Below are 25842 nucleotides of genomic sequence, written 5' to 3'. Positions count from 1 at the left end.
CCAGCCCAGGACTGAACAAATATTAAGAAGCCCAAGTAATTTACCGGACCTAAGCAAGAACACTGCCTTCTTTGGATATCTTGTTTTCTTGTGTACCTTGCTGCATAGTCTGCTTTCAGCTAACATTAATAAATCAGAGCGAAATGGAAAACCTTTTGACCAAACACAGAAAGTACATCAAATACTGACATCAGTACTGCATGATTGGCTTGCTAGGGCTGTAATAAAATAGCACAGACTGGGTTACTTAAACAGCAAATACTTATTTTCTCTCAATTGTAGAGGCTGGAAGTCCAATATCTAGGTGCCAGCAGGGTTGGTATCCTCTGAGGACTCTCTCCTTGGCTTGCAGATGGCCACACTCTTGCTGTGTCTTCACATGGTCGGCCCACTGTGTACGTACACTCCTGGTGTCTTTGGGTGTGTTCAAATATCCTCTACTTTTACTTATTTAATTTTTTTTTGAGACAAGGTCTTATTCTGTCACCCAGGCTGGAGCACAGTGGCATGATCATAGCTCACTGCAACCTCAAACTCCTAGGTTCAAGCGATCCTCCCACCTCAGCCTCCCAAGTAGCTGGGACTATAAGCACGTGCCACCACACCTGGCTAATTTTTTTTTTCTTTTTTGAGATGGAGTTTTGCTTTTGTTGCCCAGGCTGGAGTGCAATGGCGTGATCTCCGCTCGCTGCAACCTCCACCTCCCAGGTTCAAGCGATTCTCCTGCCTCAGCCTCCCAAGTAGCTGGGATTACAGGCGCCTGCTACCATGCCTGGCTAATTTTTGTATTTTTTAGTAGAAATGGAGTTCCACCATGTTGGCCAGGCTGGTCTTGAACTCCTGACCTCGTGATCCACCCAACCTCAGCCTCCCAAAGTGCTGGGATTACAGGCATGAGCCACATTACCTGCCTGAATTTCCTCACAGGACATCAGTCAGATTGAATTAAGGCTCCTAATGTCCTCATTTCAACTTAATTTCCTCTGATAAGGTTCTATCTCTAAATAGACTCCCATTCTGAAGTACTGTAGGTTACGGCTTCAACATGAATTTGAGGCAACACAATTCAGCCCATAACAGTCACCTCATCCCTCAGCTGTCAGAAAATAAGAGCAGATGCTCATGCTCCCTGTTTTTCTGCAAAAGCATTCTACAGTAGTCTCTGGCACACAGAAAAATGTTCACTAAATACTAATTGTATGAATGAATAAATGAGTAAATGAATGTGTGAATGGATTATATCATAAGTGTAATAGGTAGCCGGGCATGGTGGCTCACGCCTGTAATCCCAGCACTTTGGGAGGTGGAGGCGGGTGGATCACCTGAGGTTGGGAGTTCGAGACCAGCCTGACCAACGTGGAGAAACCCCGTCTCCACTAAAAATACAAAATTGGCCGGGCGTGGTGGCACATGCCTATCATCCCAGCTACTAGGGAGGCTGAGGCAGGAAAATCGCTTGAACTTGGGAGGCGGAGGATGCGGTGAGCCGTGATCGTGCCATTGCACTCCAGCCTAGGCAAACAAGAGTGAAACTCCGCCTAAAAAAAAAAAAAAAAAAGTGTAATAGGTGACAGCCTACTAAAAAATTTTAGGGTCATTCCTTGTACAAAACTTACACAGAAATTAAAAAATCAAGTTAGCTTTCTACAATGGTGGATGCCAACAAAACACATTTCCATGGAGAATATTTCATTTATATGTAGATCTTCTTCATCTTGCAAATTGACTTCTGAGGTACATGACAGTGAACGTCGTTCCAGCCCCATTCTTCTGAACGGAAATTTATTATCGCACAACGCTCATCAGGGCTATTGGGTTCACCTGAGTGCCAGAATCTGAAAGGCAGATAAAGGACAGTGGTGTTTTGAAACAGTGTTTTGGGGCTGGGAACGGTGGCTCATGCCTATAATCCCAGCACTTTGGGAGGCCGAAGCGGGCGGATCACCTGAGGTCAGGAGTTCGAGACCAGCCTGACCAATATGGAGAAACCCCATCTCTACTAAAAGTACAAAAAAAATTAACTAGGCGTGGTGGCATGTGCCTGTAATCCCAGCTACTAGGGAGGCTGAGGCAGGAGAATCGCTTAAACCCGGGAGGCAGAGGTTGCGGTGAGCCGAGATCGTGCCATTGCACTCCAGCCTGGGTGACAAGAGTGAAACTCCGTCTCAAAAAACAAGAAACAGTGTTTTGGAAAAAGTGAGAGACTGGGAGAGAGCTAGCGTTAAACAGTGTGAAAGTCAAAGTCACGCGTACCCAAACCACCTTCCCACTTCTGCTGCCACGTTTTGTAAAACCTCATGTTCAGGCAGTTTCCTCTCCACCTATGTCTCTGGTATTTCCCTTGAAAACTGTTCCCACATGACCTAGTGGCCTGTCATCTTAATCAACTCGGCATACATTGAACACCCCCCGGGCAGATATCCTAGAGGATTCCTTCATTTTGGCCATCTCTATGTCCAATTGCCATAGAACTTCCAACTCACAGAGTTAAATGATTCCAAGATTTTTTTTCCCTGGTCCCAAGTATTAATCAGGTTCTATGCACTGCTTTTGGAGTCTGAAAAACTAGGGAAATTCCCTGGATCTGCTATTTAGTCTCTGTTATTTAGTGCAAGTAATTTAATTTCCCTGATTCTCAGTTCTTCTATCTGAAAAAATGGGAACTAGAACAATGTCCCTACGTATTTGACATAATTGATATGTCAAAAGTGGTAATCTGTACTAAAGTGCTTTAAAATTTGTAAAGAAATCATAAATGGCTGGGCATGGTGGCTCACACCTATAATCTGAGCACTCTGGGAGGCCAAGGCAGGCAGATCACTTGAGGTCAGGAGTTCGAGACCAGCCTGGTCAACATGGTGAAATCCATCTCTGCCAAAATTACAAAAATTAGCCGGGCGTGGTGCCACGTGCCTGTAATCCCAGCTACTCAGGAGGCTGAGGCAGGAGAATCACTTGAACCTGGGAGGCAGAGGTTGCAGTGAACCAATCACACCACTGCACTCCAGCCTGGGTGATGGAGTGAGAGTCTTGTCTTAAAAAAAAAAAAAAAAAAAAAAGCACAACCCTTGATGTCATGATGTCAAATAGACCTAGTTCTATACTCACGTGACATTTTTATTGTATGGTGTCTGATCAACCCATTGCCAATGTCGCCAACCCTTTGGATCTGACAGCCCCAGAAAATAAGCAGAATTTATTTTCAGATTCTGAGTGATGAAATCCTGAGGGAAGAAAACGGAAGAGTCATAGTTGATAGAGCAGAAGCACCCTCATCTCGGACAAACACCGCCATTTTAAGTTCCAGCTCCCTTTCTTGCCTCATGCATTTCAAGGAAATCACTTCCCTTCTGACCACAAGCAGACAGAAAGAGCAGACAGTAAAACACAGATAAGACAGCTCAGGCACAGAGGGAGGTGGGGGGAAAGTCTCTTGGGTAACTGCCAAGCTTCACCCTCATACAATGGGTCCCAATAAAACAGTGGGCCTTAATAAGCACATTCCTTTCCCTTCAGGTGCACTAAGATAGGGAAGCTAAAAGCAGACTCCGGGGGGCTATGCCTGCAGCTGCAGAAAGGTGTATGGGAACAGACACACAACTCTCCCTCCCAGATAAGCGCAACACTGTCTCTACTTAAAAAAAAAAAAAAAAATTGCAAGGTGGCGGGCGCCTGTAGTCCCAGCTCCGGGGGAGGCTGAGGCAGGAGAATGGCGTGAACCCGGGAGGCGGAGCTTGCAGTGAGCGGAGATCTCGTCACTGCACTCCAGCCTGGGCGACAGAGTGAGACTCTGCCTCAGAAAAAAAAAACAAAAAACAAAACTCTTAGTCTGTAAGAGAGTGTGCCCCTGACCTAACTCAGCCAGAGGCTCCTCTCAGGTTTATTTTCTCTAAAAAAACCTGTCTTAACCGGCAAGCCGCCTTTCATATTTCTTTCCTCTTTCTTTAATTCTTACAATAGCCTTTAGCGGGGACTCAAGTTGAACAGAGTTCTTATGGCCATAGGAAGAAAAGAAGAAAAGGAGAGGACCCAGGAGTCGCCACAAAGGGCCCCTGCCCAGGAGCAGAGGCCTCTGGCTGAGCAGAGCTGGATCAAAGACATCACTTGTGAGCATGATGTTTGGCGTGTACAGGAGCATGCTCTAGCCGTGGCCATCATAAATCCTCATGTCACACTTGCTTTCCTATTTCTTTGCTAAGTGACAGCATTCTTCAAGGCTCTGCGTATTGTGAGGAAATTTCTCCCTCGCTCCTAATACAGTCTTCTTGTAAAGGGAGTTGAATTAGTATATCTTTAGGTTTCTCTCTGCGCCCCACCCCCCTAGTTATTTATTTATTTATTTTTTGAGACAAGGTCTTACTGTCACCCAGGCTGGAGTGAAGTGGCGTGATCTCAGCTCACTGCAGCCTCAACCTTTCAGGCTCAAGCAATCCTCCTACCTCAGCCTCCTGTAGCTGGGATTACAGGCATCCACCACCATGCCCTGCTAAGTTTTGTATTTTTAGTAGAGACGGGGTTTCGGCCATGTTGCCCAGGCTGGTCTCGAACTCCTGGGCTAAAGCCACCCTCCTGCCTTGGCCTCCCAAACTGCTGGGATTACAGGCTTGATCCACCACACCCAGCCAGGAAAGGGTATTTTTATTTTTATTTTTGAGACAGAGTCTCATTCTGTTGCCCACATTGAAGTGCAGTGATGCAATCTCAGCTCACTACAACCTCCACCTCCTAGGTTCAAGTTATTCTCATGCCTCAGCCCCCCGAGTGGCTGGGATTACAGGTGCCCACCACCACACCTGGCTGATCTTTGTATTTTTAGTAGAGGCAGGGTTTTGTCATGTTGGCCAGGCTTGTCTTGGCCTCATGTGATCCGCCAGGTTCGGCCTCCCAAAGTGCTGGGATTACAGGCGTGAGGCACCATACCTAGCCCCATATCAGTTCTTGATTGTCAGTTCTTGCAATTTAATTTTTTTTCGCAAGTCCTCATAATATTTCTTCTCTGTGAGGCAATTAATTGTTTCTAAGTATTTCTATATAACTGCATGTTATATAAATGATTGATAACAATGCTGGTATCAACACTGAATGTAGTGGGACTTCTACTTTACTTTCAATAATGGTGGACTAAGTAATTTGGACCAAACTTCTTGGCAAAATCAACTACATAAGCTGGATGAAACATGAAAAACTTTAATGTCTCAAAAGGTCACAAAATAGTAAAAATTACCAGGTCAAGAAGCCAGAGAGAATGAAAAGCAAGGAAGATGTGCCTGGAAATCATGGCTCCTTTCTCTCTAGGGAAAAGTTTGCTGATCCAGAAAAGGCAGTAGAAGGGCTGAACAGCACATTCCTCCCCTGCCCGCACAACCTCAGGATGCTAAAGTTTAAAAATTTTAAAGTTTTGTGTTGTGGTGGTTTATGCCTGTAATCCCAGCACTTTGGAAGGCTAAGGTGGGAAGATTGCTGAGGCCAGAAGTTGAGACCAGCCTGGGAAATATAGTGAGACTTCATCTCTACCAAAAAATAATTAGGCCAGGCGCAGTGGCTCACACCTGTAATCCCAGCACTTTGGGAGGCCGAGGCAGGTGGATTACCTAAAGTCAGGAGTTTGAGACCATGGGGAAATCCAGTGTCTACTAAAAATACAAAAATTAGCCAGACGAGGTGGTGGGCGCCTATAATCCCAGCTACTTGGGAGGCTGTCGCAGGAGAATCGCTTGAATCCAGGAGGCGGGGGTTGCAGAGAGCCAAGATTGTACCACTGCACTCCAGCCTGGGCGACAGAGAAAGACTCCGTCTCAAAAGAAAAAAAATAATAATAATAATAAAAACTCTGGGCTGGCCGGGCGCGGTGGCTCAAGCCTGTAATCCCAGCACTTTGGGAGGCCGAGACGGGCGGATCACGAGGTCAGGAGATCGAGACCATCCTGGCTAACACGGTGAAACCCCGTCTCTACTAAAAAAATACAAAAAACTAGCCGGGCGTGGTGGCAGATGCCTGTAGTCCCAGCTACTCCGGAGGCTGAGGCAGGAGAATGGCGTGAACCCGGGAGGTGGAGCTTGCAGCGAGCTGAGATCCGGCCACTGCACTCCAGCCTGGGCGACAGAGCAAGACTCCGCCTCGAAAAAAAAAAAAAAAACTCTGGGCTGAGCATGGTGGCTCACATCTATAATCCCACCACTTTGGGAGGCCGAGGCAGGTGGATCACTTGAGGCCAGGAGTTCGAGACCAGCCCGGACAACATGGTGAAACCCTGTCACTACTAAAAATACAAAAGTTAGCCAGGTGTAGTGGTGCATGTCTATAATCCCAACTACTCAAGTGACTGAGGCATGAGAATCACCCGAACCTGGGAAGTAGAAGCTGCAGTGAGCCGAGCTCATGCCATTGTACTCCAGCATGGGCGACAGAATGAGACTCTGTGTCCAAAAAATACAAACCCACCCCGTGCCCAAAAATAAAAAACAACTTTGCATGCACACTCCAAATGCTTCAGGTCACTTTTTGTTTTCTTTTTTTGACAGAGTCTTACTCTGTCACCCAGGCTGGAGTGCAGTGGCACAATCTCGGGTCACTGCAACCTCCGCCTCCGGGGTTCAAGTGATTTTCCTGCCTCAGCCTCCTGAGTAGCTGGGATAACAAGCATGCACCATCATGCCTGGCTACTTTTTGTATTTTTAGTAGAGGAGGGGGTTTCAGCATGTTGGCCAGGCTTGTCTCAGACTCGTGACCTCAGGTGATCTGCCTGCCTAGGCCTCTTAAAGTGCTGGGATTACAGGCGTGAGCCATGACGTCCAGCCACAGGTCACTTTAAAATTAAGATATTTATAATAATAATAGCAGTAGTTAAAATTAGTTATTGTTTACTATATGCCAAATATTACACCATGAGTTTGCATAAGTTACTTCATTTAAATCTTACAGCTACTACTGTGAGGAAGATAGTGTTGCTCTCTCCATTTTACTAAGTCTCAGGAAACAGAGATTTAGAAAGATAAAGTTGTCAAAGGTCACACAACTAATAAATAACAGAGTTCTAACTCTAGAGCCAGTATTCTTAAGCAGTACATGTTCTGTGTTACAAGAAAGATAGAGGTCTGTAATGAAATTTTAGAAAGCCAATTTTTTTTTTTTTTTAAGATGGAGTCTTGGTCTGTTGCCAAGGCTGAAGTGCAATAGTGTGAGCTCGGCTCAGTGCAACCTTTGCTTTCTGGGTTCAAGTGATTCTCATGCCTCAGCCTCCCGAGTAACTGGGACTACAGGTGCGTGCCACCACACCTGGCTAATTTTTGTATTTTTAGTAGAGATGGAGTTTCACCATGTTGACCAAGCTGGTCTTGAACTCCTGACCTCAAGTGATCTGCCCGCCTTGGCCTCCCAACATGCTGAGATTACAGGCGTGAGCCACCACACCCAGCCGTCATATATTTTGTTTTGTTTTGCTTGTTTCTTTTTGAGATGGAGTCTTGCTCTCTCACCCAGGCTGGAGTGCAATGGCATGATCTCGGCTCACTACAACCTCTGCCTTCCAGATTCAAGCAATTCTCCTGCCTCAATCACCTGAGTATGTGGGACTACAGACATGAGCCACCTCGCCAGGCCTCAAATAATGTTGTACAAATAAGAAAATATATACATATATATATATATATATTTTTTTTTTTTTTTTTTTTTTGAGATGGAGTCTCGCTCTGTCTCCCAGGCTGGAGTGCAGTGGCGCGATCTCGGCTCACTGCAAGCTCCGCCTCCCGGGTTCACGCCATTCTCCTGCCTCAGCCTCCCGAGTAGCTGGGACTACAGGCGCCCACAACCGCGCCCGGCTAATTTTTTGTATTTTTAGTAGAGACGGGGTTTCACCGTGGTCTCGATCTCCTGACCTTGTGATCCGCCCGCCTCGGCCTCCCAAAATGCTGGGATTACAGGCGTGAGCCACCGCGCCCGGCCAAGAAAATATATTTTGACATAGGTTTTCAGATTATTTTGAATGTACATGAACGTATATGAGACATTGTTAGTGGTTTGTGTACTTCCTTCCCTCTCCACCATATCAATTTATCTATTCATTCTTTCACTGAACATTTAAGCAGTCTATTGTCTGCTCAGACTCTGTGCTAAGTGTAGCATAGGAAGTCAAAACAAATAAAAGTTTACAACATGGCTGGGGAGACAGGATGAACAGCACTTTTGAAAACTTTGTAGAGTTAGGCAAAAATTAGTCCAGAGCCAAGAAAGAGGTAAGGGTAAATAGGCAGTAAATCAGACCTCATATAGATTATGACCTGGCTTTGAATCATTTGGATATTGTAGAAATTTCAGGCCCTGAAATTGCCATAATGTACTGTAGGACTTGTGCCAAGGCATGTGGCAAAAGCAAATGAAAATACTCTTTGGAAGCGAATAATATCTTAGGCTTCCATTTTTTTTTTTCTGTTTTGTTTTTGAGACAGAGTTTTGCTTTTTCACCCAGGCTGGAGTGAAGTGGCATGATCTCGGCTCACTGCAACCTCCGCCCCCTGGGTTCAAGCGATTCTCCTGCCTCAGCCTCCTGAGTAGCTGGGATTACAGGCATGCGCCACCATGCCCAGCTAATTTTTGTATTTTTAGTAGAGAGGGGGTTTCACCATGTTGGCCAGGCTGGTCTTGAACTCCTGACCTCAGGTGATCCACCCACCTCAGCCTCCCAAAGTGCTAGAATTACAAGCATGAGCCACCGTGCCTGGCCTCCAATTATTTTTATAAATAATTTTTCAAGTACAACATCCACCACACAAGGATAATTTGAAACATACTATAGGCCAGACGTGATGTCTCGGGCCTATAATCCCAGCACTTTGGGAGACCAAGGCAGGCGGATCACTTCAGGCCAGGAGTTCGAGACTAGCCTGGACAACATGGTGTAACCCCATCTTTACTAAAAATACAAAAATTAGCCAGGAGTGGTGGCATGCACCTGTAATCCCAGCAGCTCAGGAGGCTGAGTCAAAGAATCACTTGAACCCAGAAGACAGAGGTGGCAGTGAGTCGAGACTGCGCCACTGCACTCCACCCTGGGGTGACAGAGAGAGACTTTGTCTCAAAAAAAAAAAAGAAGAATATCTGGGCACAGTGGCTCATGCCTGTAATCCCAGCACTTTGGGAGGCCAAGGCAGGTGGATCACCTGAGGTGAGGAGTTCGAGAACAGCCTGGCCAACATGGCAAAATCTCATCTCTACTAAAAATACAAAAATTAGCTGGGCGTGGTTGCGGGCACCTGTAATCCCAGCAATTCGGGAGGCTGAGACAGGAGAATCGCTTGAACCCAGGAAGCGGAGATTGCAGTGAGCAGAGATCTCGCCACTGCACTCCAGCCTGTGCGATAGAACGAGACTCTGTCTCAAAGGAAAAAAAAAAAACAAAAACTGGCCGGGCACCATGGCTCACATCTGTAATCCCAGCACTTTGGGAGGCCAAGGCGGGTGGATCACGAGGTCAGGAGTTCGAGAACAGCTTGGCCAATATGGTGAAACCGCGTCTCTACTAAAAATACAAAAATTAGCTGGGCATGGTGGTGGTTGCCTGTAATCCCAGTTACTCGGGAGGCTGAGGCAGGAGAATCGCTTGAACCCTGGAGGTGGAGGTTGCAGTGAGCCGAGATTGAGCCACTGCACTCCAGCCTGGTGACAGAGCAAGAGTCCATCTCAAAAAAAAAAACAAAAAACAAAAAAAAAATCCAGCAACAACAACAAAATAAGCTTAAGCGTTGAACATTATAAAGTTTGATAGCATATTTGAAAGAGAAGCAAGATAAATTCTAGATTTGAAAAATACAATAACTGAATTTAGATGTTAATATATGGTTTTAATAGCAGGATTAGACATGGTTGAAAAAGATTAGTGAAGTGGGAGGGCCGGGCGCTGTGACTCAAGCCTGTAATCCCAGCACTTTGGGAGGCCGAGGCGGGCGGATCATGAGGTCAGGAGATTGAGACCACCCTGGCTAACACGGTGAAACCCCGTCTCTACTAAAAATACAAAAAATTAGCCGGGCGTGGTGGCAGGTGCCTGTAGTCCCAGTTACTCGGGAGGCTGAGGCAGGAGAGTTGGTTGAACCCGGGAGATGGAAGTTGTAGAGAGCCGCAATCGTGCTGCACTCCAGCCTGGGCAACAGAGCGAGACTCGGTATCAAAAAAAAAAAAAAAGACTATCAGTTAAGAAAGGAAACAGATTAGCTGCCTGTTAGAACATACCTGCTCTTCCTTGGTGTTGATCACCACCAGATCAGCCCCCATCACAGAACAGTTATTTTGACTCTTAGTCCAAGACTGCATCACGGTAGAAATAAAGTAGCAACTAGACTGAAATGATGTCCAAGGGGTTGGGCAGCAGCTCCAATCTTCCCAAAGGAGTATAGAAGAAGAAAAAATATTAACAGAGAATTCTCCTCACATAAAGTTACAAGCTTAGCTCGCTAAGGTTTAATTAGTTTTCATCTATGGATCTCCATGGATTTTCCAAAGCTGAACTCATTTACTGCTGTATTTACTAATCTCTAGACCATTTCACTCTATATTGGGACCAGCAAACTTCCTGCAAAGGGCCAGATAGTAAATATCTTAGGATCTGGGGGCCATAAGGTCTCTGTTGCAACTACTCAACTCTGCTACTGCAGTATGAAAGCAACCACTGGCAATATGTTACCAAAAACAAACAAAAAAAAGAATATGGCAATAAAATGTCATTTACAAAAGTAGGCAGCTGTTTGAGTTTGGCCCATGCCTTAGTTTTCCAGGTTCTGCTTTAAACCCACAAAAATTATTTTAATGATAAATACTTGCCGGGCGCAGTGGCTCACACCTGTAATCCCAGCACTTTGGGAGGCCAACGCGGGCAGATCACGAGGTAAGGAGATAGAGACCATCGTGGCTAACATGGTGAAACCCAGTCTCTACTAAAAATGCAAAAAATTAGCCGGGTGTGGTGGCAGGCGCCTGTAGTCCCAGCAACTTGGGAAGCTGAGGCAGGGGAATGGCGTTAACCCGGGGGGGCGGAGCTTGCAGTGAGCGGAGAGCGCGCCACTGCTCTCCAGCCTTGGCGACAGGTTTTTGTTGTTTTTTTTTTGAGACGGTGTCTCGCTCTGTCGCCCAGGCTGGAGTGCAGTGGCCCGCTCTCCGCTCACTGCAAGTTCCGCCTCCTGGGTTCAGCCACAGCCACCCGAGTTGCTGGGACTACAGGCGCCCGCCACCACGCCCGGCTAATTTTTTTGCATTTTTTAGTAGAGACGGGGTTTCACCGTGTCAGCCAGGATGGTCTCAATCTCCTGACCTCGTGATCCGCCCACCTCGGCCACCCAAAGTGCTGGGATTACAAGCGTGAGCCACCGCGCCCGACTAAGACAAGTACTTTAACTTAAGGTTCTCATCATTTATTGGTGGTCATATATGAACCATGTCTACATCTTTAGCAAAAATAACTTTGACAATGTTATATTTGCCACTAATAATTGTAGCTAAAAATATCATTTAGAGTTTAGCTTCTCATTTTAAAGAATGAGTCTAGAATAAGACAGATCTGGGTTGCAACCTCATTTTCTGTGCTGTAATTTTGGGAAAATTATGTAACCACTCTATGCCTTAAATATTTTTCTTTTCATTTGTAAATGAGAATGTTTCTTACTCAGAATATTGAGAGGCTGAGGTGACATAATACATGCAAAACACTTAAGAGCGGTAAGTGCTGAAAAAGATCCGTCTCTCCTTCGAAGCACCAGTTTTTCCCCTGTCAGCACAAAACAGATTATACAAATTCCCTCTGACAAACAATGTAGAGCATGTCAAAATGTTTTTCTTTATTATATTTTGGCATACATTATACCAAAATAAATATTTTAAAATTTTTTTTAGAGACAGGATTGCGCTTTGTCATCTAGGCTGGAGTGCATAATCATGGCTCACTGCAGCCTTGACCTGGGTTCAAGCGATCCTCCCACCTCAGCCTCCCAAGTAGCTGGGACCACAGGGGTGCGCCACCTAATCTTTTTCGTATTAATCCAGCTAATTTTTTTTGTATTATTTGTAGAGACAGTGTCTTGCTTTGTTGCCCAGGCTGGTCCAGAACTCCTGGGATCAAGTGATCCCCTGGCCTCAGCTGCCCTGAAGTGCTGAAATTATAGGCATGAGCCGCTGAGCCTGGCCTCCTATGGTAGTTTTGAGGAACAAGCTCTTGTCATCTTTTTACCCCGCACAGTTTTTCCCTGTAAGTAGAGAATGATTTCATTCTTGAAATAACAGTTTGATGTCCTTTGGGTCCATGTTTTCTTCCTGGAAAGGATTAAGGCCATTGAGACATTTCTGATGTAGAACTTGTATCTCTCTGGCTCTGCACACGAGGCTGTAGCAGTCCCTGATTCTGGACACAGCTAACCAATTATCCCTCAGGAGGTGAGTAGGCCTGGACTAGGGAGCAACATTTTGGCCTCACTCTAAGCCATATTTCATGATTCGATTTTACCATCAATAAAGCTGATAATTTTATTTTTTATTTATTGTTATCTTTTTTTAGACAGGGTCTCACTTTGTCACCCAGGCTGGAGTGCAGCAGTGTAATCGCTTATTACTGCAGCCTCAACCTCCTGAGCTCAACTGATGCTCCCACTTCAGCCTCCAAAGTAGCTAGGGCTACAGGCAGGTGTCAACATAGCTGGGTAATTTTTTTTTGAGATGGAGTTTCACTCTTGTTGCCCAGGCTGGAGTGCAATAAGACAATCTCGGCTCACCTCCACCTCCCGGGTTCAGGCCATTCTCCTGCCTCAGCCTCCCGAGTACCTGGGACTACAGACGCCTGCAACCATGCCCAGCTAATTTTTTGTATTTTTTTTTTTTTTTTTTTTTTTTTGAGACGGAGTCTTGCTCTGTCGCCCAGGCTGGAATGCAGTGGCCGGATCTCAGCTCACTGCAAGCTCCGCCTCCCGGGTTCATGCCATTCTCCTGCCTCAGCCTCCCAAGTAGCTGGGACTACAGGCGCCCGCCACCTCGTCCGGCTAATTTTTTTTGTATTTTTTTAGTAGAGACGGGGTTTCACCGTGTTAGCCAGGATAGTCTCGATCTCCTGACCTCGTGATCTGCCCGTCTCGGCCTCCCAAAGTGCTGGGATTACAGGCTTGAGCCACCGCGCCCGGCCAATTTTTTGTATTTTTAGTACAGACAGGGTTTCATCGTGTTAGCCAGGATGGTCTCAATCTCCTGACCTCGTGATCCGCCTGCCTCAGCCTCCCAAAGTACTAGGATTACAGGCATGAGCCACTGCGCCTGGCCTCTTTTTTTTTTTGAGACAGAGTTTCACTCTTGCTGCCCAGGCTGGAGTGCAATGGCATGATCTCAGCTCACCACAACCTCCACCTCCTGGGTTCAAGAGATTGTCCTGCCTCAGCCTCCCGAGTATCTGGAATTACAGGCATGCACCGCCACGCCCAGCTAATTTTTTTGTATTTTTAGTACAGACAGGGTTTCTCCATGTTGGTCAGGCTAGTCTCGAACTTCCGACCTCAGGTGATCCACCCGCCTCACCCTCCCAAAGTGCTGGGATTACAGGCATGAGCCACCGCGCCTGGCCTGAGGTGTCTACTTAAGACACCAAGTAGATAGAGTGCAGTAGGAAAAACCAGGCCTCAGTTGAGAGTTTTAGTGCTGACGATAATAAACCATCAGACTAGGAATTTGATTAATAGCAAGGGAAGTCTTGTTGCTCATTGCAGAGTTGTACCTTCCATGTCCTTTCCTTCCATGACGCAGGTCAGGCTTGGATAATACTGTTGATACTCTTGTAACTTGGACAGCCGCTTGACAGTTTTGCTATACATAAAATTGTGACTTGCTGGGAAAGAGAAAGCAGAGTTAGTTCTCATTCTTTTTTTTTTTTTTTTTTTGGAGACAGAGTCTCGTTCTGTTGCCCAGGCTGGAGTGCAGTGGCCGGATCTCAGCTCACTGCAAGCTGTGCCTCCTGGGTTCACGCCATTCTCCTGCCTCAGCCTCCCGAGTAGCTGGGACTACAGGCGCCCGCGACCACGCCCCGCTAATTTTTTTTTTTGTAGTTTTCTTACAGACGGGGTTTCACCGTGTTAGCCAGGATAGTCTCGATTTCCTGACCTCGTGATCTGCCTGCCTCGGCCTCCCAAAGTGCTGGGATTACAGGCGTGGAGCCAATGCGCCCGGCAGTTCTCATTCTTTTAAGTGGAGCTGTGTTGTGCTATACAACCTTATGCTGTGGCCGGGCACAGTGACTCACGCCTGTAATCCCAGCACTTTGGGAGGCCAAGGTGGGAGAATCACTTGAGGTCAGGAGTTCAAGACCAGCCTGGCCAACATGGTGAAACCCCATCTCCACCAAAAATATAAAAATATAAATATATTTTTATTTATATTTAAAAATAAAAAATAAAATTAGCCAGCTGGCCAGGCGCAGTGGCTCACGCCTATAATCCCAGTGCTTTGGGAGGCTGAGGCTGGTGGATCACTTGAGGTCAGGAGCTCGAGACCAGCCTGAACAACATGGTCTACTAAAACTACAAAAATTAGCTGGATATGGTGGCGGGCACCTGTAATCTGAGTTACTTGGGAGGCTGAAGCAGGAGAATTGCTTGAACCCAGGAGGCGGAAGTTGCAGAGAGCTGAGATCGTACCATTGCACTCCAGCCTGGTTAACAAAGCAAGACTCTATCTTGAAAAAAACCACTAGCCAGGCGTGGTGGCAGGCGCCTGTAATCCCTGCTGTTCAAGAGGCTGAGGCAGGAGAATCACTTGAACTCGGAAGGCACAGGTTTCAGTGAGCCAAGATCTTGCCATTGCACTCCAGCTTGGGCAACAAGAGTGAAACTCCATCTCAAAAAAACAAAACAAAACAAAAAAATAACCTTCTGGCCAGACATAGTGGTTCACACCTGTAATCCCAGTACTTTGGGAGACCAAGGCAGGCAGATCACCTGAGGTCAGGAGTTCAAGACCAGCCTGGTCAGCATGGTGAAACCCTGTCTCTACTAAAAATACAAAAATTGGTTGGGCATGGTGGCACATGCCTGTAATCCCAGCTACAGGAGTCTGAGGCAGGAGAATCACTTGAACCTGGGAGGTGGAGGTTGCAGTGAGCAGAGGCTGTGCCATTGCACTCCAGCCTGGGCAACAGAGCGAGGCTTTGTCTCAAAAAAAAAAAAAAAAAAAAAAAGACCAGGTGTGGTGGCTCACCCTTGTAATCGCAGCAATTTCAGAGGCCAAGGCGGGCAGATCACGAGGTCAGCAGTTCGAGACCAGCCTGACTGACATGGTGAAACCCTGTCTCTACTAAAAATACAAAAATTAGCCAGGCATGGTGGTGCATGCCTGTAATCCCAGCTACTCAGGAGGCTGAGGCAGGAGAATTGCTTGAACCTGGGAGGCGAAGGTTGCAATGAGTCAAGATCACGCCTCTGCATTCCAGCCTAGCAACAGAACGAGACTCCATCTCAAAAATAGTAATAACAGGCCAGGCATGGTGGCTCATGCCTGCAATCCCAGTACTTTGGGAGACTGAGGCGGGCGGATCACGAGGTCAGGAGATCGAGACTATCCTGGTTAACATGGTGAAACCCCATCTCTACTAAAAATACAAAAAATTAGCCGGGCGTGGTGGCAGGCACCTGTGGTCCCAGCTACTTGGGAGGCTGAGGCAGGAGAATAGCACGAACCCGGGAGGCAGAGCTTGCAGTGAGCCAAGATTGAGCCAGTGCACTCCAGCCTGGGTGACAGAGCGAGACTCTGTCTCAAAAAAAAAAAAAAAATAATAATAATAAATAATGGGCCAGGAGTGGTGGCTCACACTTGTAATCCCAGCACTTTGGGAGGCCGAGGCAGTCGGATCACAAAGTCAGGGGATCGAGACCATCCTGGCTAACATGGTGAAACCCCGTCTCTACTAAAAATACAAAAAAGTAGCTGGGTGTGGTGGCGGGTGCCTGTAGTCCCAGCTACTCGGGAGGCTGAGGCGAGAGAATGGCATGAACCTGGGAGGCTGAGCTTGTAGTGAGCTGAGATTGAGCCACTGTACTCTAGCCTGGGTGACAGAGTGAGACTCCATCTCAAAAAAAAAAAAAAAAATAATAATAATAATAATAAAATAGCCTTATACTCTTACAAAGTCTGCAATGCCTCTCTCATCCCATTTCAAGCCATACTGCTCTTTTCTCATGCTTCTTTCTCTGCAGGCCCAGTAAAAAATACGTCCTCAACCCTTTCATATATCAATTTATCTTGTTTGTTTATAAGTTTGCATGTGTATATATCTTGGTCTTCCCCTACTATAACATACAGTCTAGTGAAGGAATTTCATTGTATTGACGCTATATACCCAGCACCTAGAAAAGTGGCCTGCTCACGGGAGGTGTTCGGTAAGCATTTGTTGATACTAGGTAACAGCATCTAATTCTATTAATCTTGAAATACCACAGGCCTTTTGGTTTTTCTAAAGTTTTCTGATGGCTGTAACTGTAAGTAAACCATTTGGGTCAAATTAAATATAAGGTAAAACCTAACCTTTTGGAGACATTTAGACATCTTTCACTAAAAAGGGTCTCTTTTGTTCACTGGCATGCACATAGAGCAAGATCTGACTTTTCACTTATCCTCACTTAATTCTTTATTCATGTATTTCATCATTCTGATTTTGAGACTAAACCTAGTCAAACTCTTCTGTTTTCTCTTAATTTATGTCTGTAAGTTCTTGCATGTCTTCTTTCCTCTCAAATAATTAAATAACCATCTTGTATTAGTCCGTTTTCGCATTGCTATAAAGGAATACCTGAGACTTGGTAATTTATAAAGAAAAGACATTTTACTGGCTCACAGTTCTGCAGATTGTACAGTAAGCATGGTGCCAGCATCTGCTCACCTTCTGGTGAGGCCTCAGGAAGCTTTCAGTCATAGTGGAAGGCAAAGCGGGACCCGGCATATCACATGGCAAGAGAGGGTGCAAGAGAGAGTGAGGGAGAGGTGCAGATCTCACCCAAACTCAGAGCAAGAACTCAATCATTCCTTCGAGGAGGGCACCAAGCCATTCATGACGGTTTCACCTGCATCACTCAAAACCTCCTGCCAGGCCCCACCTCCAACATCGGGGATTTCAAATTTCAAGGGATAGTTGTCCCTTCCAAATTTCAAATTTTCAACATGAGACTTGGAAGGGACAACTATCCCCACCATATCACATCTTTAAGCCCTTTTGTCTCTTGCCCTTTGTTATAAAAAGCAAAGCAAAGTTTAACCTTAGTAATAATTCTGCTTCTTAGGGTTACATTGAAAACTGTGAGATGTATTTACAACTAGAAAGAAACTGAAGACTGTATCATCAACACATTTTTACTTGACATAGGAAGTCATCGTATTCAGTAACTTCCTCACAGATGTTTCATTTCTGTTTCTAATCATTCTATTAGATAATAGAGCACATGTTGATACCCACATAGTAAACGAGAGAGTTAGGAAATTTCTCAGGTGTCACAAAAATATAAAACTTGGCAAAGGGAGTAGCAGTTAAATAATAGTTTACTTTGTTTATTCTTCCATTGTATCACTGTATAAACTTTTTTTTTTTCTTTTGAGACACGGTCTCTCTGTCACCCAGGTTGGAGTACAGTGATAAGACTGTGGCTCACTGCAGCCTCAACTTCCTGGGCTCAAGCGATCCTCCTGCCTCAACCTCCTGAGTAGCTGGGACCACAGGCACGTGCCACCAAGCCAAGTTATATTTTTAATTTTTTATAGAGACAGGGTCTCACTCTGTTGCCCAGGCTGGTCTTGAACTCCTGTCCTCAAGCAATCCTCCCACCTCAGCCTCCCAAAGTGCTGGGATTACAGGTGTGAGCCACTGCCTGGCCATATGAACAGTTTTTCCTGTCATATTGGGAAGAATCTCATGTGAAGATTAAAACCCCACAGTAATACAATTACAGCATCATAGAAAGAATAATAGTTATGTTCCCAATAGAGACTTTTTTTAAAACAAAGGAGCAGATCAACTAGATGGTACCTACCATCAGCACTCCCATCAAAGTGGAGTTATTGTTATAGAATGAATTGCGTCCTCCCCAAGCTCATATGTGGAAGCCCTAAGCTCCAATTTGTGGTATTTGAAGATAGAGCCTTTGGGAGGAAATCAGGTTTGGATGAGGTGATGAGGGGGGTTCTCATGATGAGATGAGTACTCTTATAAGAAGAAACCGTGAAGAGCTGGCACTCCCTCCATCATGTGAGGACACAGCAGGAGGGCATCACCTGTAAGCCAGGAAGAGGGACCTCACCAGATACAACCATCCTGGCATCCTCATGTCAGACTTCCAGCCTCCAGAACCATCAGAAAATAAATTTCTGGTTTTTTTTTTTTTTTTTTTTTTTTTTGAGAGGGAGTCTCGCTCTGTCGCCCAGGCTGGAGTGCAGTGGCACCATCTCGGCTCACTGCAAGCTCCACCTCCCGGGTTTATGCCATTCTCCTGCCTCAGCCTCCCGAGTAGCTGGGACTACAGGCGCCCGCCACCTCGCCCGGCTAGTTTTTTGTAGTTTTTAGTAGAGACAGGGTTTCACTGTGTTAGCCAGGATGGTCTCGATCTCCTGACCTCGTGATCCGCCCGCCTTGGCCTCCCAAAGTGCAGGGATTACAGGCTTGAGCCACCGTGCCCGGCCTTTTTTTTTTTTTTTTTGAGACAGAGTTTCACTCTTTTTGCCCAGGCTGGAGTGCAATGGCGCGATCTCGGCTCACCGCAACCTCCGCCTCCCAGGTTCAAGCGATTCTCCTGCCTCAGCCTCCCGAGTAGCTGGGATTACAGGCATGTGCCACCACCCCGGCTAATTTTGTATTTTTAGTAGAGACGGGGTTTCTCCATGTTGGTCAGGCTGGTCTTGAACTCCCGACCTCAGGTGATCCACCTGCCTCGGCCTCCCAAAGTGCTGGGATTACAAGCGTGAGCCACCGCGCCCGGCCTAAATTTCTGTTTTTTAACTCACTCAGTCTATGGGGTTTTTTGTTTCTGTTTGTTTTGTTTTGTTTTGAGACAGAGTCTCACTCTGTCACCCAGGCTGGAGTGCAGTGGCGTGATCTCAGCTCACTGCAACCTCTGCCTCCTGGGTTCAAGTGAGTCTCTTATCTCATCCTCCCAAGTAGCTGGGATTACAGGCGTGAGCCACTGCACCCAGCTAATTTTTTTTTTTTTTTTTTTTTTTTTTTTTGAGACGGAGTCTCGCGCTGTGTCACCCAGGCTGGAGTGCAGTGGCGCGATCTCGGCTCACTGCAAGCTCCGCCTCCCAGGTTCACGCCATTCTCCTGCCTCAGCCTCCCAGTAGCTGGGACTACAGGCGCCCGCCACCTCGCCCGGCTAGTTTTTTGTATTTTTAGTAGAGACGGGGTTTCACCATGTTAGCCAGGATGGTCTCGATCTCCTGACCTCGTGATCCACCCGCCTCGGCCTCCCAAAGTGCTGGGATTACAGGCTTGAGCCACCGCGCCCGGCCTAATTTTTGTATTTTTAGTAGAGACAGGGTTTTACTGTATGGTCCAAGCTGGTCTTGAACTCCTGACCTCAGGTGAGCTGCCTGCCTCGGCCTCCCGAAGTGCTGGGATTATAGGCGTGAGCTACCATGCCTGGCCCAGTCTATGGTATTTTGTTATGGCAGCCCAAGCTGACCAAGACAGTTATGATCACATTTGGAAAATGCAACTAAAACCAGGCAAAGAAACCTGGAAGTATAGACAATTATCCAAAATAATTAATAATAGTAATAACTTATTTTATGAAAAACATGGCCTTCTCGGTTAGGGTTGCCATTTTATGTCTAGAAAGGGGAACCTGTTTCTTCAGGAAATCTATAGAATGTGACTGGGAAAAGGACCAAGAGATGACTGCACTCCAGCCAAGAACTTACCCACAGAACTCACAGTGAAACAGACACAGAGGAGCAAGATAGATACGACTGCCACAGACCAGACCTTCAACTGGAACCACCAGACTCCTTTCTCTGTCAGATCAGCAAGACAAATGCATAGTCATAATCTCCACTGCTGAAGACCCAGGAAGCCAGAGTCCCAAAAATCTTAGAACAACAAAATCAGGCTATGATCAAAACTAATTAAAACAGAAAAAATGTGAAAGCAAGAAGAGATTACAGAAATTACAGAGATTACAGAACAAATGACCAGTTAGTACCCTGGAACCCAAGACAAATCCGGGCAAAACTCATTCAGAGTAAACTGTACTTTCCAATTCCCTACTCACTTTACCTTTGAATCGCACAGCCTTGACCTCAAACTTCCAGGCTTAAGTGGTCCTCCTGCCTCAGTCTCTGAGTAGCTGGGACTTTAGGCATGTGCTTGCACGCCTGACCAAATTCATTTTCCTTTAAGGCCTTCTAGGCCCGAGTTGTTTTCTTTTTTTCTTTCATCTTTCCCTGATCCAAGTATCTTGGGTCCATACCTATTTCCATACTGAAATTATTATTATGTATGAAAAGCTGTCTATTTCTTCTTCCAAAGTCACCCCTATCACCTCAATGCCTGTTTCCCACTCTATCCTGCTGTTACTACCTTCCCTAGAACTGAGAAGATGAATGCTCACCTCGGTCTTGAGGCTCTTCTTCAGGCACCATTGTGTGTGCACACCCTTTGGACTTCCTCTATCAGGAGGTGCAGAAGCTCTTGTATCACTTTCCCTAAAGATGTGACTTTAGGGGGTCTGCTTCTTTCAAACAAGCCAAGCCCTTAGATCCTTCTTCGCCTACTCTTGCAAAGGAAGAGATGTGACTTAGGAGACTTTCTGCAGTGAGCTAAAGCTTTCAATTTAAAACATACATCATGTTCAGAAATAAGGAAACACAAACAAGGAAATTGAGAAATACATCAAAAACAGTTCATGGCTGCAGGTCTAATTTGTTTTTTTAGACAGGGTCTCACTCTGCCACCCAGGCTGGAGTGCAGTGGTGCAATCTCGGCTTACTGCAACCTCTGCTTCATGGGTTCAAGCAATTCTCCTGCCTCAGCCTCCCGAGCAGCTGGGACTACAGGCATGCGCCACCATGCCCAGCTAATTTTTGTATTTTTAGTAGAGAAGGGATTTCACCATATTGGCCAGGTTGGTCTCGAACTCCTGACCTCCTGCCGTTGCATTCCAGCCTGGGCAACAAGAGTAAGACTCCATCTCAAAAAAACAAATTAAAAAAAAAAAAAAAGCCTCTTCCTTTTGTAAATTTCCCAGTCTCAGATGTCTTTATCAGCAGTGTGAAAATGTACTAATACAGCCTCCCAAAGTCCTGGGTTACCATTGTGAGCCCACCACCTGCCCGGCCACTGCTGAGTAATCTTAATTAGAGAAAATCCATTATAGCCTGTGCTACTCAAATGGAGATGTTTGGTTGAAGGATGGTTACAACTACTGGTGAAATAGACACTGAGAAATAAATAACCTAGGTATTCCAGAATCTTTCCAGAGTTCAACTGAGATTTAATTGTAGAGTAGTGAGAAAAAAGTTTTGAGTTAGCAGCCGTCCATTGAGCTATTTTAGGACCCAGACCAATGAGATCCTTTCTAAGCTGTATACTTGCTGAAACAACTTAAAGTCCAGTTTGGTCTCTTGTCTACCTCCCATTTACAGTTCCCCAAACATCCCTCTGCCCCTGCCTCAGGGGTTCTGCCTGTTGCATTCCTCTGTCTTGGATTAAAATGTAGAGTAGGAGGGTATTCTTTTGAATATACAATGCTAAGAAGAGAGGAGCAAAGGCAAAAATGAGAAACATAATTTAAAATAGAACAAATTATAAAAGCAGAAAGAGGCCGGGCGCGGTGGCTCAAGCCTGTAATCCCAGCACCTTGGGAGGCCGAGACGGGCGGATCACGAGGTCAGGAGATCGAGACCATCCTGGCTAACACGGTGAAACCCCATCTCTACTAAAAAATACAAAAAACTAGCCGGGCGAGGTGGCGGGCGCCTGTAGTCCCAGCTGCTCGGGAGGCTGAGGCAGGGGAATGGCGTAAACCCGGGAGGCGGAGCTTGCAGTGAGCTGAGATCCGGCCACTGCACTCCAGCCCGGGCAACAGAGCGAGACTCCGTCTCAAAATAAATAAATAAATAAATAAATAAATAAATAAATAAAATAAAAGCAGAAAGAATGATAAATCATTTTCTCAAAATAAAAGCAGAATTGCATGTAGGCCCAGGTCAGGTGCGGACATTCCAGCAGAATGCTATGAGTATGACCAGAGTATTGCAAAAGCTGCAGCTAAAGAGGACAAATCTAGATAAGAATTGGTAGACGGTTTGCTGACTTCCTCTTCTCCTGGCTGGTGAGGGAGTCCCACGCTAGGGTTATGGGATGGCTGAACACACAACACTCGACACTGGACAGATAAGACTGACAGCAGTTTAGCTGCATGTACTCACGGCCTGAGGCAGGAGGGCACCATGCACCGTGCAGGGTCAGATGGAGATTGCTCTTGGGAGAAGGGTGACTGTGGGAGGCAGGATCTGCTGTAACAAGAGGGTGAGGTGGCTCCTTTGTTCCTGAGGGAGGATGGGATTGGCTTCTTTAAAGAATTTTGTGACTGGGCGTAGTGGCTCGCGCCTGTAATCTCAGCACTTTGGGAGGCTGAGGTGAGCAGATTGCTTCAGGCCAGGAGCTCACGACCAGCCTGGCCAATATAGTGAAACCCCATCTCTACTTAAAATACAAAAAATTAGCCAAGCATGGTGGCGCACGTCTGTAATTTCAGCTACTCAGGAGGCTAAGGCATGAGAATCGCTGGAATCTGGGAGGCAGAGATTGCAGTGAGCCGTGATCACACCACTGCACTCCAGCCTGGGTGACAGAGTGAGACTCTGTCTCAACAAAAAAAAAAAAAAAGAAAGAAAGAAAGAAAAAAAAGATTTTGTGGGCCTTCAAGGAAGTGAAATCTATTAGTTTGAGGACCAGGTGGAGTGCAGCTGGCTCAGCTGAGATGGAAACTGACTGAGTGGGAAACAAACACTGTTTTGTTTTTTTGAGATGGAGTCTCGCTCTGGTCACCCAGGCTGGAGTGCAGTGGCAAAATCTTGGCTCACTGCAAGCTCCGCCTCCCGGGTTCAAGTGATTCTCCTGCCTCAGCCTCCCAAGTAACTGGGATTACAGGCATGTGCCACCATGACTGGCTAATTTTGTATTTTTAATAAAGACGGGGTTTCACCATGTTGGTCAGACTGGTCTTGAACTCCCAACCTCAGGTGATCCGCCTGCCTCAGCCTCCCAAAGTGCTGGGATTACAGGCGTGAGCCACTGCGCCCGGCCATTTTGTTTTGTTTTGTTTTTGTTTTTGAGACAGGGTATCAGTCTGTTGCCCAGGCTGAAGTGCAGTGGCATGACCTTCACTCACTGTAGCCTTGACTTCCTGGGCTCTAGTGATCCTCCCACCTCAGCCTCCCGAGTAACTGGGACTATAGGTACACGTCACTACACTTGGGTATCTTTTAAATTTTTTGTAGAGACAGGGTCTCGCTATGTTATTTCCCAGGCTGATCTCAAACACCTGGGCTCAGGTGAGCCTCCCGCTTTGGTCTCCCAAAGTGCTGGGATTACAGTGTAGACTAGTGTGCCTGGCCAGTGATGCTCTTTTAACATGAGTACCCAGTGTTTGGAATCAGCACATGACATCAGTTAGGTTTTGCTGTATAATCAATTAACTTAAAACTTAAAATACACAGCTATTCAATTAGTTCATAGTTCCGAGAGTCAGCAATTTGGGCGAAACTCCACTGGATGATTCTGGTTTGGATAAGATCGGTTCCATCTCAGCTGAGCGTACTCTGCAATAAGCTGGTGGGCTGGCTGGGGCTGGCTGATTCACATCTCTCTTTGGTCTGTCATCCTCTAGTGGATTAGCCTGGATTTACGTACATTGTGGCAGGAGGATTCAAAAAACAAGCCCTATTGCGTACATGCTTTTAAAAACCTGTGTGCCAGGAAATTACCAAATCTTTCCAATTATAACATTAAAAGACAACCAGTCTCTTCCGCTTAAAACTTGGCTTACGCCTGTAATCCCAGCACTTTGTGGGGCAAAGGCGGGAGAATTACTTGAGGCCTGGGCAACATAGTAAGATCTTCTCTCTACAAAAAAAATACAAAAATTAGCCAGGCATGGTAGCATGCCCTGTAGTCCCAACTACTCGAAGGGCTGAGGTGGGAGGATCACCTGAGCCTGGGAGGTCAGGGCTGCAGTGAGCTATGAACAAGCCACTGTGCTCCAGCCTGAGTGACAGTGAGACACTATCTCTAAAATAAAATAAAAATCAAAATGTAAAAGGAAAAGAAACCTCCCAAATATATTAGCATTTATGCCTTCAGAAAAACAGATTCTATGTGAATATTAATATAATTGCAATATATTATCAAGCAAAGAAACAAATGGGAGGCCGAGCACGGTGGTTCACACCTGTAATCCAGCACTTTGGGAGGCTGAGGCAGATGGATCACCTGAGGTCAGGAGTTTAAGACCAGGCTGCCCAACATGGTGAAACCCCATCTCTATTAAAAATACAAAAATTAGCTTAGTGTGGTGGCAGGAGCCTGTAATCCCAGCTACTCAGGAGGCTGAAGCAAGAGAATCACCGGAACCCAGGAGGCAGAGGTGCCATGAGCCGAGATTGCACCCCTGCACTCCAGCCTGGGTGAGAGAGCGAGACTCCATCTCAAAAGAAAGATGGAAAGAAAGAAACCAATGAGAAAAGCAGTCTTTAGGGTTTGAGATTCTATTTTATAGCTAGCCAGGTGGAGGTTTGGAGGGGAGATTGGGCTTGCATAAGAGGAAGTTAGTGGTCAGACCATGCAGGGTGAAGTTAGAGTTCGGAACTTATCCAATAGCAGAAAGAGCCATTAAAGGCCCTAAAGCAATGTGGTGAAAAGATCAGATTATATTTTATTTATTTATTTATTTTTTTGAGACAGAGTCAACAGAGGAAGACTTCATCTCAGAAAAAAAAAAAAAAGTCCAACTTTGAATGTATTGTTTGCAGAGGATGAAGTGGCAAAAGAGACAAATAAGGATATCCAGAGAAATAGGAGGAAAAGTGAGTTCAGGCTATTATTATTATTATTATTCTTTTCTGAGATGGAGTCTCACTGTGTCACCCAGGCTGAAGTGCAGTGGCGTGATCTCGGCTCACTGCAACCTCCACCCACCGGGTTCAAGGGATTCTCCCACCTCAGTCTACCCAGTAGCTGGGACTACAGGCACACACCACCACGCCCAGCTCATTTTTGTATCTTTAGTAGAGATGAGGTTTTGCCATGTTGGCCAGGCTGGTCTCGAACTCCTGACCTCAGGTGATCTGCCCACTTCGGCCTCCCAAAGTGCTGGAATTACAGGCGTGAGCTACCATGCCTGGCCCATTCAGGCTACTATAAGAGAAAACTATAAACTGGGTGGCCAATATCAGCTGCAATTCCTTTCTCACAGTTTTGGAGGCTGGAAAGTTCAAGATCAGGGCACCGGCAGATTTGGTGTCTGGCGAAGGCCCACTTTCTGGTTTATGTGTGGCTTCTTCTTGCTGTGTCCTCACATGGTGGAAGGGATGAGCTAGCTTTCTGGGGTCTTTTATTATAAGGGCACTAATTTCACTCATTTGGTTGAACCCTCATGACCTAATCACCTCCCAAAGGCCCCACCTGCAATGCTATCACCTTGAAGGTTAGGATTTCAACAGACGGATTTTGGGGAGACACAAACATTCAGACCATAACACCAAGTGTCAGGAAAGCCAAGAGCAAAACTGAAGTCTTACACTGATAAAAATATCAAATATGGTAATATTTTTCAGCACGTAAATTTTGC

The 25842-nt window shown here is 46.1% G+C and overlaps 1 protein-coding gene across 1 annotated transcript; it reads right to left on the bottom strand.

Annotated features, from left to right (window-relative positions):
* Positions 1–1656: 1656 nt before the first annotated feature.
* On the bottom strand, positions 1657–22854 carry LOC105484257 (C-type lectin domain family 4 member C). Its single transcript, XM_071070697.1, has 7 exons — positions 22421–22854; positions 20602–20760; positions 19913–20005; positions 13737–13847; positions 10226–10371; positions 3109–3224; positions 1657–1835 (listed from the first exon to the last, which is right to left on the bottom strand). Exons 2-7 carry the CDS (start codon positions 20630–20632, stop codon positions 1694–1696), a joined length of 639 nt encoding a protein of 212 aa, XP_070926798.1. The 5' UTR covers positions 20633–20760; positions 22421–22854; the 3' UTR covers positions 1657–1693.
* Positions 22855–25842: the final 2988 nt, after the last annotated feature.

Source organism: Macaca nemestrina, chromosome 10 (genome assembly GCF_043159975.1).
Source record: "Macaca nemestrina isolate mMacNem1 chromosome 10, mMacNem.hap1, whole genome shotgun sequence".
NCBI lineage: Eukaryota > Metazoa > Chordata > Mammalia > Primates > Cercopithecidae > Macaca > Macaca nemestrina.
This window is presented reverse-complemented; position numbering and strand designations above follow the sequence as displayed.

Bases quoted from the DNA above. Each gene is read 5' to 3' on its own strand.
- LOC105484257 (XM_071070697.1), bottom strand. From the start codon at position 20,632: ATGGTGCCTGAAGAAGAGCCTCAAGACCGAG. The intron at 10,372-13,736 runs GTACAACTCTGC...TCCTTTGGGAAG, and splicing joins GGAAGGAAAGGACATGGAAG to ATTGGAGCTGCTGCCCAACC. The intron at 3,225-10,225 runs GTATGTTCTAAC...TTCTTCCCTCAG, and splicing joins TCAACACCAAGGAAGAGCAG to GATTTCATCACTCAGAATCT.